The sequence below is a fragment of the Pan paniscus genome, chromosome 17 (genome assembly GCF_029289425.2).
Source record: "Pan paniscus chromosome 17, NHGRI_mPanPan1-v2.0_pri, whole genome shotgun sequence".
Classification (NCBI taxonomy): Eukaryota; Metazoa; Chordata; class Mammalia; order Primates; family Hominidae; genus Pan; species Pan paniscus.
Genome location: NC_073266.2, coordinates 79,845,361 through 79,864,461, shown reverse-complemented (window position 1 = coordinate 79,864,461; position 19,101 = coordinate 79,845,361). Strand labels below are relative to the sequence as shown.

At 47.0% G+C, this 19,101-nt stretch overlaps 1 protein-coding gene across 2 annotated transcripts in view; it reads right to left on the bottom strand.

The window, feature by feature from the left end:
* The window catches only part of TNFRSF11A (TNF receptor superfamily member 11a), a 65,868-nt gene extending 47,818 nt beyond the window's left edge, over positions 1–18,050 (bottom strand). For both annotated transcript variants that reach the window (XM_034943906.2, XM_034943909.2), the window contains exon 1: positions 17,924–18,050. In XM_034943906.2, the coding sequence (XP_034799797.1) occupies positions 17,924–17,998 (75 nt within the window). In that variant the 5' untranslated portion in view covers positions 17,999–18,050. The remainder of the gene's footprint in view (positions 1–17,923) is intronic.
* Positions 18,051–19,101: the final 1,051 nt, after the last annotated feature.

The following is a 19,101-nucleotide window of genomic DNA, read 5'->3' as shown; positions in this document are numbered from 1 at the left end:
ATTATGGATACTAAAATTACTTTCTTGCTCCACTGAAAATTCATGCTGACATCGAACGATGTAGAAAGAGGCTTGGCCCCTCTTGTCAAATCGAGATGAAAAGAACGTAACCTAGAAGAACAAATGAGGGATTTTCCATAGATTTTGTTTTATAAAATATCATCCATGACTATATTTCAGAATTTGGCTATAATTTCAATAAGGATGGTATCAAATTTCTGAATGTTACAGTAGAGTCGAAAGATGTGGTTTTTCTTAAGAGAGAAACGATTAAATGTGAAAATAACACTTCACTTAACAGCCCTGCTGTCCTGGAAAAAATTATCTTTAAAGAAAGTCACTATCGAAACTGATCCTACCCAGAATAGAATACAAATAAATTACTAGCAACCTGTGTACCCAAAACACTAAAAGAGCTTCTTTAAATAAGACAATCTTACCCTAAGGAATTATTTCTCTTTGAAGCACTTTGTTTTAGAAGTAAATAAACAACAAACATACAAAAGGTAGAATTAATACATCAGAGTAACCTACAAACAAATGCTCTTGGTTCTTGTCCATTTCTTTGAATGTCTTTTTTCTCAGCCAGCTGGGCTGACAGGCCGGTGAGAAGGTCTCAGTTTCTCCCGGTCACAAGTGTTTCCATTAATGAGTCAAAATATAGACCCTTTGAATTCAGATGTTCTGGGCTATCATTCCTGGTCTGCCCCTTCCTTAGCTGCTTTCTCCAGCTAAATTTATCTCTATTTTATCCAGCTTTCTATTCTGGATCATGGCACAGTCCTGTGCCTGTGAACGTAAGGAAAACGTCCCACCATGGTGATTCCCAGCAAAACATTCATAACCAGGAGTGGAAATGATGCAGGAATCACGTGAGGCCCAGACACCAGATAGGGCAGATTCCTATTCAAAAAAATTAAATGACAAAGAAAGTCTGACGTGACAGAATATAGGATTTTTTTTTTTTTTTTTTTTTTTGAGACAGAGTCTCACTCTGTCACCCAGGCTGGAGTGCAGTGGCATGATCATAGCTCACTGCAACCTTGACCTCCCAGGCTCAAGAGATTCTCCCACCTCAGCCTCCCGAGTAGCTGGGACCACAGGTGCCCACCACCATGCCGGGCTAATTTTTGTATTTTTTGGTAGACACGGGGTTTCACCATGTTGCCCAGGCTGGTCTTGAACCCCTGAGCTCAAGAGATTTGCCCACCTTAGCCTCCCAAAGTGCTGGGATTACAGGCGTGAGACACCACACCCAGTCTGAACATGGGAATTTTAGCAAAGCAGAAGTAAGGGCCAGGAGAACTCAGGTTGGAGGAGGGGACAAGGTACCTTGAGCGCTGGTGACAAGAGTATCAAGTAGCCTGGCCAGGCAGCCCCCAAGAGCTGAGTTGGGCTTCAGGGCATGAGGATTTTTCTACCCAGGGCAGTCCTCGAAACTGGGCTTCCAGTTTGACCTGGAGAGAAGAATGCCTGATATTTCTTTAATAAAACTGACTACATTTCTAAAATCTCAGGACCAAAAAAAAAAAAAAAAAAAAAAAAAAAAAAGCCATTCTCAGCCTGAGTCTCCTCACCTGTACAATAGTGCTAATTAATAACTGTGCCTATCCTGCTGCACTGAGAGGCAGATGCGAGAATTCCTATACATGATGTGGCACTGGCAAACGGCCAGACTGCACAAACACAAAGGTTCTGCCTCCTCAATTCAAAGCTGAAGACCTTTCTAGTAGGCTGCTGGGAGAAACAGAGATGTGATTGTATCACACCCCAGTGCAGTGGTCTGTATCCAATAGAGGAGGGATATTCATGGGCACAGCTGAGTGGAATTAGTAAAAGTATACGTAACTTCCATCCAGTCATTCCCTGAGGGGAGAGAGGGAAAAGGATGTCACTAGAAACGGGAAAAATGATGGAAAAGATAAACTGGGTACCCAGAGACAAGTTCTCAAGGCCTGACAATCTTCCCGCACAAACCATCCTTGTGCACTTTTAACCAGTTTATGACAAACCAAAGCTGCATAGCAGAGTATTTTAGCGGGACAACTAGGAAAAAATGCATGCGTTAAAAAGCATGTTTGATTTCACATAAAGAAGTCCTTTATCATGGGATTGGAAACTTGAGGCATCAATGTGAAATTGGTGATGAGTGGTCCGAGTCATTTCAGTGCCTTTCTGTCTGGGGGTTCAGTCAGTTCCACGAGACACACTTGGGTGAAGGCAGACACAGTTTACTCAGTCCGTCTGCTGATAAAGCTGCTGCCAGATTATATCTGTGATTTCTGTTAACTAGGACATAAACGAATTATGATCGAATATCCTAGACATTCTCATTTTAAATAAGCTTGGCAGATAGAATTTCAATCTTACAGATTCACAGAGAAAATATCAGGCATGTTTCTTTTGTACAAACCAGAGCTTCACATTTCAAGCTTCAGAACAACATTGCATAGGCGCCTACCAAGATGGTGTGTTATAAGAGACCATGAGGATAAAGGGGCAGTGTTTTAGGATCCCCTGCTCACCTTGCTGGATCATCTGGCACACCCCATGGGTGTGTTCACCCTACCTGGGAAACCTGTCAATCATGTAACACATTAAAAACTTGGAGGTCCTAAGTTATACCAGTCAGGTACATGGCCTAAGTCACAACAGAGGTAGATACAGAGAATCACAGGGTTTAACAGAAAATGCCCTGAGTGTTTAAAATATAATTCATTTCTAAGAAATATATTTTACACATAGCTCTTGAAAAAAAATTCTGCTGCCAAAAGTTAGGCTCATACATTTTGTGATTTTTACAATATGAAAATATGTGTCTAGTTTATTGGAGAAGATCATGAAGAAACTATAACTGTCACAAACAATATTACAATTGATTAAAAAAAAAAGCTTAGCACAGTGACCCACGCCTGTAATCCCAGCATTTGGGGAGGCAGAAGTGGGAGGACTACTTGAGCTCAGGAGTTTGAGACCCTGTCTCTATAAAACTTTAAAAATTATCCAAGTGTGGTAGCGTGTGCCTGTGGACCCAGCTATTCAGGAGGTTGAGGCAGGAGGATCGCTTGAGCCTAGGAGGTTGAGGCTGCAGTGAGCAGTGATTGCACCACTGCACTCCAGCCTGGGTGACAGAGTGAGACCCTGTTTCAAAGAAAACCCAAAACGAATGATAAAGGATTTGGGACTCTTTTCTGATACAGAGTCTCATTCTGTCACCTAGGCTAGAGTGCAGTGGTGTGATCGCTGCTCACTGTAGCCTCGACCTCCTGGGTTCAAGCGATCTTCCCATACTCAAGTGATCCTCCTGGGCTCATGCCATCTTCCCATGCCAGCCCCTGAGTAGCTGGGACTACAGGGCCTAGGGATTTGGGACATTCTAAAATGCATTCTATGAATGTCTATCTAGTGATAAAAAGTATTCAGAACTCCAACTTAAAAGCACTCATCACAGCTGGTCAGCTTCTACTGGTCTCACTGAAAATTACAAATAACGAATCAGTCCTCTCCCCACACACATACTGTTCCCTGCAAAGAGGCTGTTGAGTTCATTTAATCACCGGGTAAGAGCGAGTCTGAGTCATTCACCTTTGCCTGAGTCACTCGCCTTTATCTCGAAAAATGATTTTTCTCCAGAAGATACAGTTTGATGTAGTCAGAGTTTAACAGGAGGAAGTATCAATCTCTTCACGAAGTTCTGCTGTCATCACACCGTCAAAGGCATCTTCGTTGAGCTCTCTCCCATATCTGCATGAGGTCCTGGCTTGCTGTAGGACTGAAGGCAGGACCTGTCTCTGCCCTCTCACAGCTTTTGTAAAGGAGGACACAGCCACATATAGAGAGGAAGGAAAACTGTGACCAGTCAGAGCCCCACACAGCAGTGCCAGAACTAATGCATTGGAAAGATCCTCCCTGATCGTGGACGAGGAAGGAGAATTGCAACCCTGGCCTCAGACTGGTGTCCCCGTCTTCCTTGGCTTTGAATGGGCAGGGAAACAGACAGAGATAGGGAAGGACTTACAAGAGGAAGTGCACAAGCTGGGGAGGGTGAGGTTGCGGGGCAGAGACAGAAGGATTCGAGAGGAGGGAGAGGACAGAGCAAATGAGAGACTCGGGCAGGTGCAGGCGCAGAGCCTGGGGGGCTGGGCAGGTATGTTCTGACAGTAGAAGGAAAAGGTGGGGGCTGCTTCGGGCTTCCAGGAAAGGGCAGCTAGTCAGTAAGTTGTAGAAGGAAGGGAGGGTCTTTTTTTAGCAGCACCATGAAACATATTGTAAAGACTGTTGGGATGAGAAAGCGCAAGAAGGTGCAAACTCGTTTTAGACAAGAACAGAGCCTGGGCTAGGATCTCATGGAGGAAACAGAGATGGAGACGAAAAGTGCAGGCAGGAGCAGACAGCAAAGTGGCAACTCTGGATGGCAAAATCTGCAGGAGGCCAGGAATGCAGCTCATTTCGGGAGGCGAGAAAGGGCTGTCTCCCACTGCCAAACACTGAATTAGGCTCTTTTTATGCCTGTCCTTTGAATGCCTTTTTAAAAAAACTTTGGGGCCATTTAACATTTTTTATTGTGGAAAATAGATACAAAATTTGCCATTTTAACCATTTTAAAGTATGATTCAGGGGCAATAAGTAGCAACGATTGCCACTATATTTCCAGAACATTCTCATCACCCCAAATAGAATCTCTGTAACCGTTAACTAGTAACTCCCCATTCCCCCTCCCTCAAGCTCCTGGAAACCACCTTTCTACTGTCTGTCTCTGAGTCTGACCACTCTCTATACCTCATATAAGTGGAACCACACAGTATTTTTCCCTTTGTGTCTGGCGAATTTTGCTTAGCATAATGTCTCCAAGGTTCATCCATATTGTATTATGTACCAGAACGCCATTCCTTTTTATGGCTGGATAATATTCCACCACATGTATAGACCATATCTTGTTTATCCATTCATCCACTGATGGACACCTAGGTTGTTTCTACCTTTTGGCTACAGTGAATAATCCTGCAATGACCACTGGCACACAAGTATCTGAATCCCTGTTTTCAGTTCTTTTTGGTCTATACCTAGGAATCCTAAGTTAATTCTATGTTTAGCTCTTCGAGGCACCCACCCCTCAACTGTTTTCTGCAAGGGTGGCATCATTGTACATTCCCAGCAGCACTGTATGAGGGTTCCAACTTCTCCACATCTTCAACAACACATGTTATTTTCTGGTTTTGTTTGGTTTTTGGTTTTTAAAATAATAGCCATCCTGATGTGTGTGAGGTAGTATCTCCTTGTGGTTCCAGTTTGCATTTTCCTAATGACTAATGACGTGGAGCATCTTTTCTTGTGCTTATTGGCCACCTGTGTATCTTCCTTGAAGAAATGTCTATTCAAGTCCTTTGTCTGTTTTCATAGGGTAATTTAATTTTGCCTAGTTCTGTTCACAGGATTTGATTTAGCTGCTGACAACACTGACTGAATTCACAACCTGAAAGTCGACCAGTTAGATACACATTCATTTATTTCCCAATTAAGTGAACACATACTATGCGCCAGGGACAATTTTAGATCCTCTGGATACAGGGGATAGAACTCAACCGAGAGAGTCCTGGCTTACAGTCCAGGGGAGAAGAACAACTATAAGTAAACAGATAAGGAAATCTGGTCACAACAATTGTCGTGAAAAAAGTGAAACAATCTATGTAAGGTGGTGGCATGATTACAGGAAGCCTCTTTGAGAAGATGACATTTGAGTGGAGTCCTGCTTAAAGCCAGGGAACAAGCCAAATGTACAGCACGTGCCAGGAGGAGGATTACAGGTGGACATACTTGCCAAGGCCCTTGGAGGAAGCATGCACGGCTTGACGGAGAAACAGCAAGATAGCCCGTGTGACTAAGTGCAGTGTGAGGTGGGTAGGGTATAAGGTCACATAACTGATTACTAATTTATATGCATTGTGAGTTAATATATACCCATACCGTCAGAATTGTGTGGTATTGATCATATTGGACATTGCCATTACCCCATAAAGGTTTAAATACTAGGCACTTCATGCTATTTTCATTAGCAAGCAGGAATTACCACCTTTGCCACTAGATTTTTAAAACATATATTATTAATTGTGATAAAATACACATAACATAAACATTTGCCATATTAACCATTTTGTCACAAGTTCTTTTTTTGGAATATATAGTATGCACAGAAAAAAAATCTAACAGGTCGGGTTTGATAAAAAAAAAAAAAAACTTAAAAATATAGGTAACTGTGATTAGAAGTCCTGACATATTCACCATTCTGATTTAGCAAACTACACAATTGACTTTATATACCTCTTGAAAGTTGCTTGTTATTGGGCCCATCAGCATTTCCCCCTCTGACCACCTTGATTCCAGATGTGCTTCTTAAAGGAAACAAAGCGCACAGCACTGACTCAGGCGCCCATCAATGGTCTGTTGATTTTTACTCAGCCCTCTGCCTTACTCCCCTCACAATGCATTTATTATCTCTGCTCCTTGAAAAGAAAACATATGGCCCAAGGGAAAATGAAGAAACAAGCTTGCATTTCAAAACTTTAATTGCAAGTGTCTTTGTCTTCCAGAGAGATAAGAGTGAAGAGTCTGCAGCCCTGGGCTACCTGGAATCCAAGGGCAAGGCCGGTTGTTTCCTCAATACAGTAATTAGGATGGCTTTGACTTGTCCTTATGTTCCGATGCACCCCTATTTCCACAGGCTCCAGTGAATGCTCCTTTATTCTCCCAGTGTGAAAGCCTTTTTACATTGTCATTCTTGGGGTTTCTTTTTTTCTTTAACTTTGTATTCATTTCAGATAAGAACTGCTTTCTCTTCTTTTCTGTAGTAGAAGCCAACAAGCCCTGTGGTCACTTCTGAGAGTGCACCCCCGGCTGGAGGCCACGTCCCTCTAGGCTCCGCCTCCATGCTGGGGCTGCACGAACTGCTCAGGCCAAGAGTCCCCAAAGTGACTGAAGGAGGAAGTATTCCCCTTACCTGCTGCCCTCCCTTCCTTCACTGCCCAGCCTTCAGGGTGAAATCCAGTGCTTCTCCAATGTGCCACAGAATCACCTGAAAATTTTATTAAAATGCAGGTTCTGATTCCCTGGGTCTGGAACAGAGCCTGAGACTACATTCCTAACAAGCTCCCAGGCAAGGTCAATGCCGGTCTCTGAGGAGCAGGCTAGAGATTTTATTGAAAACCAAAAGCCAGGACTTTCTCCTATTTCCAAACACTGCATAGTCATCTCTGACTGTACAATAGACATTGAGAACCACCTCTCCCATCCCTGGACACCTTTTATCTATTTATCTATTGATGAATGGGGGTATAGGAAGAATTGGCCCTAGTGAAATATCTACTACGTGCCAGGCACTGTGCTTGGAGGCCTGACTTCCCTTCCCTTCCTGCATCCTCCCAAGAGAGATTAATCAACTTGCTGAGATGGCTGGTGATAAGGAGACTGGAACAGTGCTAGGCATGTAGCAAATATTCAAATACTTGATAAATTAATGAATAATTTTTCTCAAAGACCACTGTAACCTCATAACTTCCCTATACAGAAGACTGTAACAGTTTCCTTCTAGCACTGAATCAAATTCACACTCCCAAGCACGCCCTTGGAAAGACTCCACTGATTTGGGACAAAATCCGAGATACCCTGAGGGAAGAGGGTTGCAAAATCAAGATTAGCAATCTCTTTCTGGGCTGGAACTCTCTTTTCTAATAAGGACTGAACACGGGTGGCCTAACAGGAGACACAGCTGTTTCAGCCTCTTTGTGCCCATCACTCATGCCAGGAAATGGAGAGCCTCCCATGAGGCCTCTTCTGCATGACCTCACCCCTTGGGTGCAGAGGGGCAGGTGCCCACCACCTTGAGTCCCCTTACCCATGAGGACTGCCCCACACAGTTAAGATGACTGGTTATGCCTTCTGGTGCTTGGTCTTTTGCAATTTTACATGGAAATTGGATCCCAGACCAGGCGTGGTGGCTCATGCCTGTGATCCCAGCACTTTGGGAGGCCAAGGCAGGTGGATCACCTGAGGTGAGGAGTTCGAAACTGGCCAATATGGTAAAACCCTGTCTCTATTAAAAATACAAAAAAAATTAGCCAAATGTGGTGGTAGGTACCTGTCATCCAAGCTACTTGGGAGGCTGAGGCAGGAGAATTGCTTGAACCCGAGAAGCGAGGTTGCAGTGAGCTGAGATCGCGCCACTGCACTCCAGCCTGGGTAACAAAAAAAAAAAAAAAAAAAATTCCGACCCCAGTGGCCTGGTCACAGGGACCTCCAACTGGACCCAACTGGAGCACAGAAACTTCAGCCCATTAGAAAGGGGCAATTTTCCACTTTTAAACCTTGTGACCCATAGAAGTTAATAGGTTAAGGTTTAAGACAGAGGTTCCAGCTGTGTTTTCACTGAATTTAACTGCCCCCTCGATCTCACAGTCCATTGTCATAGGTTTTGGGGTCTGCTGCTAGATTTCTGGCCACTGTGCATTAGTGACACCATGTTGTCATTCTCCCCCTAAACCCCGCTAGTGTCTCCTGATCTCACTCCAAGTAAAAGCTTGAGACTGACCGTGACCCAGAGGCCATGTGTGTTCTGACCCTCTTTCTTATTTGAACTTTTCTCTTACTACTTAGAAAGTGTCTTTTAAGGGATAAAAAAAAGTTAGTAATAGAAAATGATTTTGATTTGTTCCATGGTAGAGACATGTCAAAAGAGGAGCCCAGGTTATTCTCATCAAGGGAAGAGTCCCCAGATTAGCTATAATTGTAGTAAGACTAAGACATAAAGGACCTTTAAAAATACAACTACCTACTTCCGAAAGCTTATGAGGGCAAAGGTTTAACCTATCACTGTCTGCTGCCCTGGGGATCCAAGGCCATCCTTCTCCCTCCTCCCACCCTACACAGAGCCTGGCAGGTGGTGGGAGTGGGATGAACACGCGTGGAGAGATGCGACCCTCTGAGGCGGTACACCCAGGGCTACAGTACAGTGGTACGGTATAGTCTAACTCTGGGGTGTGGGGCATAGACGAGCCAGTGCTGCCTTGGCTTCAGGAAGTGGTGGTGATTCAAGACATACACTTCTTTTCCTCCTGAGTCAGGGATCAACTGGCACATGGACCCTGTGCCAAGAGTGCCTGGAGTGCCTTTTATCTGGATTAGCCTTAAACACACAGCATTGCCATTTCTGCTTAAGAATAGTTCTAGAGGTCAGGCGCGGTGGCTCATGCCTGCAATCCCAGCACTTTGGGAGGCCGAGGCGGGCAGATCACTTGAGGTCAAGAGTTCAAGACCAGCCTGGCCAACATGTCGAAAACCTGCATCTACTAAAAATACAAAAATTAGCCTGGCATGGTGATGAGCACCTGTAATCCCAGCTACTCGGGAGGCTGAGGCAGGGAGAATTGCTTGAATGTGGGAGGCGGAGGTTGCAGTGAGCCAAGATGGCACCACCACACTCCAGCCTGGGCGACAGAGTGAGACTCCTTCTCAAAAAAAAAAAAAAAAAAAAAAGTTCTAGAAAGCCCTCAGTGAGTACACACTTGAGCAGACAAGACAGACCCCCACAAATGCAGACTGGGCACGCATTTGCATGGGTGTCCCCAAATACCAAAAAGCTTTCTGTCCCACCATTCTGGGAGGTCCCTTTCTCTACTCCCTACCCCATCACAGAGTTGACTATACAAGCAGTTTACCTGAGGGGTTAAGACCACAGTCACTGGAGCGCTGCCTGGTAGGAGCTCCAGCTCTGCCACTCACTAGCTGTGCAAACTCAGGCAAGTTAATCAGTCTCTCTGTGCCTCAGTTTTCTCAACTTACTAGCAAGGTGGAGTGAGCATTAGATATAATCCATGTAAAGTACATGTCTGGCACACAGGAGGGGTTCAACAAATGGCCGGTACTTGTAATATATTAATCTTCTAATATTGTCAGAGCTGAGTGCAAACCTTTTCATGGAATCCCGGGGTCTCTAGCAGCTGTTCTCAAACTTGAGCATGTGTCAGAATCAGCGGAGAGGTTGTGAAGCCACAGACTGCTGGCCCCCACCCCCAGAGTTTCTGATTCGGTAGGTGGGGGGCATAAGAAAGTGCATTTCTAACAAGTTCCCAGGGGAGACTGATGCTGGGCCCAGACCCTACAGTTGGAGAACCCCTGGCTTCAGGGCAGAGTCCCAGTTCTGGAGGTTTATTCGCAAGCCCTTTGTGACCGACCCCCAGGACTTTCCCAGCTGGCTTTATCCTTCCCTGGTACCTGTCATCAGCCCTGGGCTCCACACATCAGGGCGGGACATGATTTTCTCATGCCTGTCACCACCTCTGCCCTTCTCCCTCCAGCTCTCTTTTCCTCTCAGAATCACACCCATCCTTCCAGGACCAGATCAAACACCCCATGCCGGATTCTCCACTCGGAACTCACCCTTCCCATGCCTGTGTCCTAGAGGCATCTCATGTGTTCCTCCTGTGGGGCTCCGTGGGAATGAAGAATGGGACATCTGACCTTCCCCATCAGATCTCAGCCTCTCTGAAGTCAGAGGCAGCAACGTCCTGAGTCTGATGTTCCCAAAATACTTGGTGGGTTTTGTTTGGTTTGGGGTTGTTGGCTTTTTTGCCAGTAAATCCAAAAAAGTATCTCGTTGAATTGAAAAGAAAAAAAAAAGTTTACAAAGAGGTTAAAGGAACTGGAATGAATAACCCTGGGGAAGGGGAAGTTGTGGGCTAACAATCTTCAACAATAGAAATATTAAAATAAAGAAGACATTGACCAACTGGTTTTTACCCCATTAAAGAACAAATTTGAGGAAATGGGGTCAAATTGTGACATGTTAGATTTAGGTCTGTTAGAGGGAAGTTCCTGATATTAGGAATTATTCAACAAGGAAACGGGTTAGCAAGGGCAGAAGTGAATAATCTCGACTAAGCTTTAAAAATGGAATCGATTCTCAATTACCATGAAAGTGTTAGATGTGATCCTGCTTGTATATCTGACTATGAAGTTGAGAGAAGACAGGGGCCTTTAAACGTCTCTTTTACCGGCTATGAATTTGCCAGCTGTTTGTGCTACTACGTGATACACTATTAATTTAGGTGCTAACTGCAGTAGGTAAGTAATACATATTTTTAAAAAGTCAATACTTTAGGGAAGTGGTTCATTTCCCATCTGTGGGATGTGATGCGAACCCCAAACCAGCCAACACAGTGGTGCCAGTAGGATTTCTGGCAATGCCACACAATCTTTCCCCATTGCCCAGCTTAGCCGTCACATTCACCAAGAGCTAAACAGAGTTTTTCTTCCTCATTTTTCATGGAAAGTCTTCAAATTTCTGATAGCTTGAGGAAGTGGCTCTTGTACTCTCAACACTCTTAACAGGAAATGTAATGAGTTATTATTATTTTGATGAACTAAAAGGGTGGTTTTTACAGTCAGGTCTTCCTGATACTTGGAAATCTGGCAGCTCTGTCCCTTTGCTGGTGCCAGACGGGCCTCCGTGTCACCTGCTGGGTCAGGATTTTTTGGGGGTATGGGGAAGTCTAAGAGGCACTGGACACAGAGGAAGGGAAACACTCATCTTAGGCAGCGGCAATGTGCCAGGAAAATGTGTATCATGCAAGCAAACAGTTTTTGCGCAGCTCTTGGTCCAACATAAACACTGCTTCTTTTGGGGTTAGGTGACATATTTGAGGCCAGTGTGGGAAGACCACAGGTCAGGTCACACCTGCCTCTGCTCTGATGTGACTCTCTGGGGATCACTGGCTGTTTATCTCTCTTCAGTGTGTGTTAAGAGCTCTGTCTCTACGCTGAACTTCTCATTCCAAGACATCTCTAGGTCTGGCAATGGCTCTCTAGATGTCAGAGCCTGCAAGTTCCCTGCACAGCACAATGCCACGGGGCTTTTACCATGTTTGCCTCTACAGGGTCTAAGGAACTTTGTCTCTGCCTCCCAGTAAGAGAACCCAAAAAAGGGGAGATTCAAGAGCCTAAACGTAATCCTTCTTTTTTGTTTGGGAAAAACAACACTTCTTCACTTGAACCAGAACAACATTTTGATTTGGACTAAGACAGCAATTTCCTTAATAAAGTGAAAAATATAACCCAAATAGCCAGCTATTTTGTCCTGACATCTGCCATGTCTTATTTATTTACTATTTATTTATTTATTTACTTTGGGATGGAGTCTCGCTCTGTCACCCAGGCTGGAGTGCAGTGGTGCCACTCGGTTCACTGTAACCTCCACCTCCTGGATACAAGCGATTCTCCTGCCTCAGCCTCCCGAGCAGCTGGGATTACAGGCATGTACCCTCACGAAGGGGCTAATTTTTTTATTTTTAGTAGAGACGGGGTTTCACCATGTTGATCGGGCTGGTCTCAAACTCCTGACCTCATGATCCGCCACCTTGGCCTCCCAAAGTGCTGGGATTGCAGGCATGAGCCACCACACCCGGCCTTATTTTATTTTTTTACTAGTTAAGTGAAGCAGTGGGAGTGGAGAAGGAACAAATAAATCTGTTAACTGGTTGTGATTAATTAGTTGTAAACACCATTGCACTCAGACCTGCCTGCCATGTCTTTTTTTTTTCTAATAACCAGCCACATCCGTCCTTTGCCCCTGCACCTTCTGCCCCTGCACAGCCCTACTGGCTCTGAAATCGCCCCTGTACTCAGATTCTCCTTCTCTCACCACTGCCCTGACCTGATTCAGGCCCTTTCCCAAACCAAGGCAGTAGGCTCCTTACTGGCCCCCTCCGGCCCGCCCCTGGACACTCTTCCCCTAATACACAAAACTGATCATGGCCCTCTCCAGCTCACAGCTCAATATTAAATCTGAACTATTTGCTTATACCTAAAGCCTTTGAGTGCTGGCTTTTGCCTTCCTCTCTCCCCACACCCCTGAGTCCAGGAATCCTGTCCTTCCTTCGGTTCCCTGCAAACACTCCACTCTGATGCGAGTCCCTGCTGTTCTCACCGCCAGACAAAGCACTGGTCATTCTGGAACCCCCAGCCTAAGAGCTGTTCTCTCATGCGGTCTGCAGAGCTTTAGACACATGTGACCACGCAGGAAGGATGGGAAGTCCTCTCTGACACTTTCAGGTGAAGGCACTCCTTATCCTGTGTGCCCACGACAAGTTGAAAACCCTCTCCAGAACACTGGATCCTGCTGTCTTTTAATCGTCTGCACACACCTGGACTGCCAATCTCCTGAAGACAGGAGCTGTGGCCCTTGGTCTCTGTTTCCTCAGTCCATTGCAGAGTGTGCTACAGGTTGTGGGTACTCCATTTGTTGCAGTCACTGAATGCATTGAACACAAATTCAGGTTTATTTTCTCATTATCGAATGCTGTGGCCTGCAAGCAGTGACCCAAAGCACTCAAAGGCTGAAAGTCGACGGTGGCTCACAAAACAAACATACATACAAAGTTATCATCACACGGCCCTAAAGAATGTACTTCCCACTGCTGACTGGGGCTGCTTTGGGCTTCTTGGTGTGAGAGCACACTGCGACTGGAACGTGACACAGTGAGAACAGCAGCACCAGTCAGCCCTCTGACAAGGAGCTTCTGGTGACCCAGGCAGACAGGCAGCCTGCCTGGGGAGCGCTGCCAGGTTGGTCTCGCAGGCAGGAAATAGAGTGTCTCTCAGAATCAGGACAGAGATATGGGGCTGTGCGTAATCTTGCTCCACGCCCACTCGGTTTTAAACCTCAAAAGTTCACTAAGAACTTCAGAGGGATCAAGGCTATTTTGCTGAAACCCACGGCTCCTTCTTGGTTCTTTCAAGCTTAGTGTTTTGGGGCAGAAAGGGTGAGCTGAACTTAAGCTGTGTTTCCAGCAGTGGACACCATAGAAAGCCCCACACTGCAACTAGAGGGAAATACACAGAAAGGCCTTCCCACAATCCGGGCAGAGAACGAAAGGGTACTCAGAGGAAAAATCACCTGCTGGGCAGAATCCTACCCATGCCAGTCCTGGGGTGCACTGAGCTGGAGTCAGCAGCCTGTGTGCTCAGAGGCAGGCATGCTTCCCTGTGGACTAAGGCCAGGATGCTGTGAGGAGACGGCAGTCAGGCCATGGGCCACCTGGCCAGGGGGCAGATGCCCTAGGGAGTGAACCACCTGGACAGTTGCATATCATCAGGATGGGCTGCAGACTCACATCAGCCAAAAAAACAAAAAATGGCCTAGACAACATTCCTAGAGACCACTGGATACAGCATGTGGGAAAAACACTATTTTTTTTTTCCATGAACTTCAAAAATAGGAAAATACAATGGGGGAAATTTTAATACTGACATGGCAGATGAAGTCCACACTACCCCTTCTTAAAACAACACTCTTTGCAGAGGAGGCCCTGCTTTGGAACTCCCCTTTTCATGTCCTCATAAAACACTGATTTATTGACCTCCAAAGGCACATTTTTATTGTTTCAGTTTTCCTGATGTAAGAAGTTCTGGTAGATAACTGAAAAAGCAAGCTATTTCCTTATCAACACAGAGAGTATGTTCCTATTACAGGTTTGCCATTTTAGGGGGAAGTGGTAGAAAGGAAATAACAGGGGAGGCATTTGAAATATTTCTCAGCAAAATGAACTATAAGCCCACAGATCTGTGTCTGTGCTCTCCAAACAAGGCATGACTGCATATATCCATGTCTCCCCTCTCGGATGGGATGGGGGGCAGGAGGAAAGGTGGCACAGAGCACCCACCCACCCTATGACCCAGAGTCGCACCCTGGGGGATTTCTTCGGAGGGGTCTCCCCATGGGCGCTCCAGGGCCCTGTGGCCTGCTTCTGATTAGTCGACTTTACCACCTCAGTAAGGGCCATCCAAGAGTTATCTCAAAACTATAAAAGTTCAATGCCCAGTTTGGTGGGGGTTTCCTGAATTAGGTGATTTGTGCTATCTGCAAGGTCATAAAAATATATGGTTGTTTTTTTTTTTTTTCTTTCTGTAAGATTCTTTTAGGTCTAAAGCATTCACGCCATCCTCCCAACATAGGGAGCTTTCTTCCCACCTCCTAGAATCATTTCTTCCCTGACCTCTGGTTTCCCACACATCTTTCCAAGACCACTTGGGAAACCCCTTCATCCCGAAGTCCTTAGGGATTCCTCCAGCGGTCCTCCCTCCCCTCCTCCCTCTCTCCCTTCCTCTGCCACCCTCTGTACTTTTCTTATCATTTGCTGCTCTCTTATCATCACAGCTTTTCCCATCTGGCGCTCTCCACTAGACTGTGACCCATGCGCCTTCCCCTTATTCCTCATTAGCACAGTGTTTGACACCACCAATGTCTGTTGTCCTGCGTATGCACGCACCTGCTCTTGCATCTTATAACCCCAGATAAACATGACCGTGTACAATCCATTACCTTAATGAAAACAGTGTGCATCTATATTTTGTTACCTGGAATAAACAGCAGGACTAGCTACATAAAAATTCAAAATGTTTTTATCTGTAGGCAAATAGTTTTATTCTATCTGAAAATGAATTCCCTCACAAATACAAGCAGGCAGAGATATAACCATAGAAATGTTTTAAAGGGCAAAACTTATAGCCTTTCAGGTAAGTTTGAACCTATTTAATATAATAAAAATGAAACTAAATGCGATCCCTACAGATAAGGCACTTTCTGGAAGCCATTTATGCCAACTATTTTGCAAAACCAATTTACCCACTAGGCAGTTCCTGAAGTCTTGCCTGGTGTTTGATCATTAACATCTTCAATGAATTGTCAATGCCATTCCTAAATTTTGAGCTAATGGAATAGGCTGGCCAAACAAGCAGTCATTGAATACAGAGAGTGCTTTTTCCTAGATAACCACAGTATCTCTAGGAAATATTATTTTAAGGCTGCATCTAGTCTCACCTTTGAGAGAAAATGCATTTCTACCGGGAAGGTTGTGCACCAAGTAAAATAAGCAGAAAAGCATTCCAATGTCACTTGATTGTGAAGGAGTTCAGGAAATGCCACCCCAAAATATGCCACTATGGTGTGCTGATTATTTTGAACTCAGGGCAGGTGGTAGTGGCCACGGGCAGAGGTTTCTCTGAACTCTGCCCAAAGAAAGATCCTCCAAAAGGAACTCAAATGTCTCAAATCTCCGCCGTGGGAATCTTCTCACCCAGAGAAGATTCTCACCCAGAGAAGATTAACTCCGATTACAGGAGAGGAGACAGGAGGTTGACACCAGCCCACACAGACTCTCACCTATTCTCCCAAGGGCTGGTCAGAGACCATTTTTATTGCCTGAGAATCCTTTATGTGCCTGACAAGATGTCCTTTACTCACCATATGCTTCCTCCCCAAACCCCCCCAAAACCTGTTTTGCAGCACCCTGCAGAAGCCCCTATGGATGCTATAATGAGCTTCAATCATCTGACGCTTCCTCAAGTCTCTTATTTTGTAGGAGTCCTGTGCCTATGTATGTAATTAAGTACAGTTTTTCTCCTGTTAGTCTGTCTTATATCAATTGAATTCGTGGCCCAGTCAAGGAATTCATAAGGTTCCTAGAAGGTTGGCTCCCCTAGAATTGGAAATGACCAATGCAAAAGTTTACATTTTTAAACATGCATAATGAAAGGGGCTTAAAGGCGAAAAGACGGGAAACAGCATTTGTTGAAAGGTCTCCCTGAAAAATAAACTTATTTTGATAGCATTTGTTGTTCATATTAGAACCGAACGCCTTTTATGCACATATGAATATGTCATTTTGCAACAGCAGTGAGAGATAATTTTGCAACTGCGTGGTCAGGCAGGTTTTTCTTAGGTGGCTAGCTGTTCGCTGAAACCCTGGTCCTTTGGTTCAAATAAGGTAGCACCCCGTTCAACCTGTTGAACACTTAATTAAGCAACACCTGAAGTGCTTAAAATGAAAAAATCCTTTAGACTTTTCCGCCTTCGTTTCCCTCAACCATACTGAGAGACCCATACAATTGGGAATGAATCTTCCCTAGAATCTTTTGCTTCAGCCTTCGGTGCACCCACATTATTTCTGTCAAGGCTTTTCCCCTCTCTTCTCACCCAAACACCATTCTCCATGGGTCCCTCCCCACGCCTCTCCGGGTTCCGTGCCCGGCTGCGGAGGGACGGCAGCAGCCTAACCTAGTGTTAACAGAGGGGAAATCTGACCCTGCCGAAACCAAGAAAACCACCACTCGCCCTTCCCTGTGAGAGCTTTCAAGTTCGTATTAACGATTTTTAAAGCGTTTGTTGTGCTGGGTGTGCTTCCCTCTGCGGCCCTCCTCCACGAGGCAGAAAGTCCGTGCCTGGCTGCATTCGCTTGCTAACTGTACTGAGAAACCTGTTCCGAGAGGACCGGGAAGCCACTCGGGTCTGCGAGGGGCAAGTCCAGCATCCCCGGGGCGCGCGCGCAGTCTCTCCCCGCCGTGCGGGGCCTCCAGGCGAGCTGGCAGGGGTGTCCCCGAAGGGGCTCAGGGGAGGCAAAGGCAAGCCCGCAGTTCAGGGACGGAGGGAATCATGTCTCTTTCCGGGTGGAAATTTGGGACGGAGGCCACCTGGGAGAAATCGTATCGGCAACGGCTATCTGCCGCAAGTGAGGTGCCCACGCCGCTGTCTCCCGCGGCACCGCCCGGCGCAAGCGCTTAGTAGGTGCTCAAGAAGCATTTGGAGAAAATGACAGCATCAAAGCCTGCGGCTAAGAGGGGCTTTTGGAAGAGCCCGTTTCGGGTGTTGCGGTCCCGCCAACCTGCTCCTTCTGCGCCCCAGTTTCCCTCCGCTTGCCCTTTCCCGCCCTCCGCCGTCCAACTCTGGAAGCGCCTCCCCAGCTTCCCACGGCCTCCGCTCCCCAAAACTCCGGCTCCTCTCGGAAGGCGGAGGAGCCAGGATGCCGCCGGCGCCGGCCCTTCCCGGGGCTCCCGAGGAGGCGTCGGGCCGCGCGGCCCGGCAGGCGCGGGCGCTCCTTACCTGCAGCCGGGCGAGCAGCGCGCAGAGCAGCAGCAGCGCGAACAGCGGGCGGCGCCGCCGGGCGCGCGGGGCCATGGCGTGGGGCAGGCTGGCGGGCGCCGCGGCCTCAGCGGCCTCTGTGACCCAGCGGGCGCGGCTGCCGCGGCCCTGTGTGGTCCCGCCCCCGTGCCCCGCCCCGCACCTGCCCCCGCGCCGCCCTCCTGCGCCCCCCTCCGGCCGGGCCGGGCGGTGCCAGCCAGGTGGTGCCCAAGCTCCCCTGGTTTGCGGTGGGACGCGGGGCCCCGCTCAGGGAGGGGCCCCGGGGGTGTTCGCCGCGCCCGGTGCCTCCTTGGTCCGGTCTCCGCCCCTGGCCCAGGTGCTCGGGCTGCAGACAGGTTGGCGGGAGACCAGCCCTGGGTTGCCCTTCACGGCACTGGCTCCTGCCTTGCCGCACCCCAGGCCTGTGGGCCCCGCCTCCCGGGAAGGAATGGGGGCATCGGGGTGGTCCTGCTCCGGCCCCGCGCGCCCACCCTTCGAGGCCCTGCCTTCCGAAAGTGGATGCGCCACCGTCGAGAATGAACGGGAGGAGGATCCTTCCTGGAGATTTCGTCGACTGCAGTTAAGGCATCAACACAATACACCATCCGCCAATCTTCGTAAAATACTCCTCTTGTTCTTTGCTTCAAAATGTTGGGGCCAGCAGCCACTATCTCTTTTTCTTCTCCTGATCCTCTGCCTCCGCCCCTCACCCGTCCTGCACCCACCAAATTCTAGAAAGGCACCAGGCTCCGCCAGCCTTGAGGCATCCCCCAGCCCCCATCACCACATGGGCCCTTTCAGACATAAAGTGGCCAGATGTCTGGGGCACAGTGTTACCTAAAAACTGAGGTCCGTTCTTCTGGTGCAGTAAGGCCAAGCCATCCGCACTAAGGTTTGCACTGGGAGAAAAGAGGGCGCTTATCTGCAGAGCTCCAGGCAAGGAGAATGGGGGCAGCTCTTGCTTAAATCCTGACCTTCAGTTGGCTTGCAAGTAAGGATTTTTAAACGCAGGGTTAATTTCAAGAAAGCAGGAGTTACAGGCAAAATCATAATACACGGAGGTTGCACATTGGTTTGGTCTAACAAGCTGGGATATCTTGAAAATCTTTAAAGTGAGGGTGCTTATAGGTTATACATTCAAAGATTTTCTGACTTGCCAT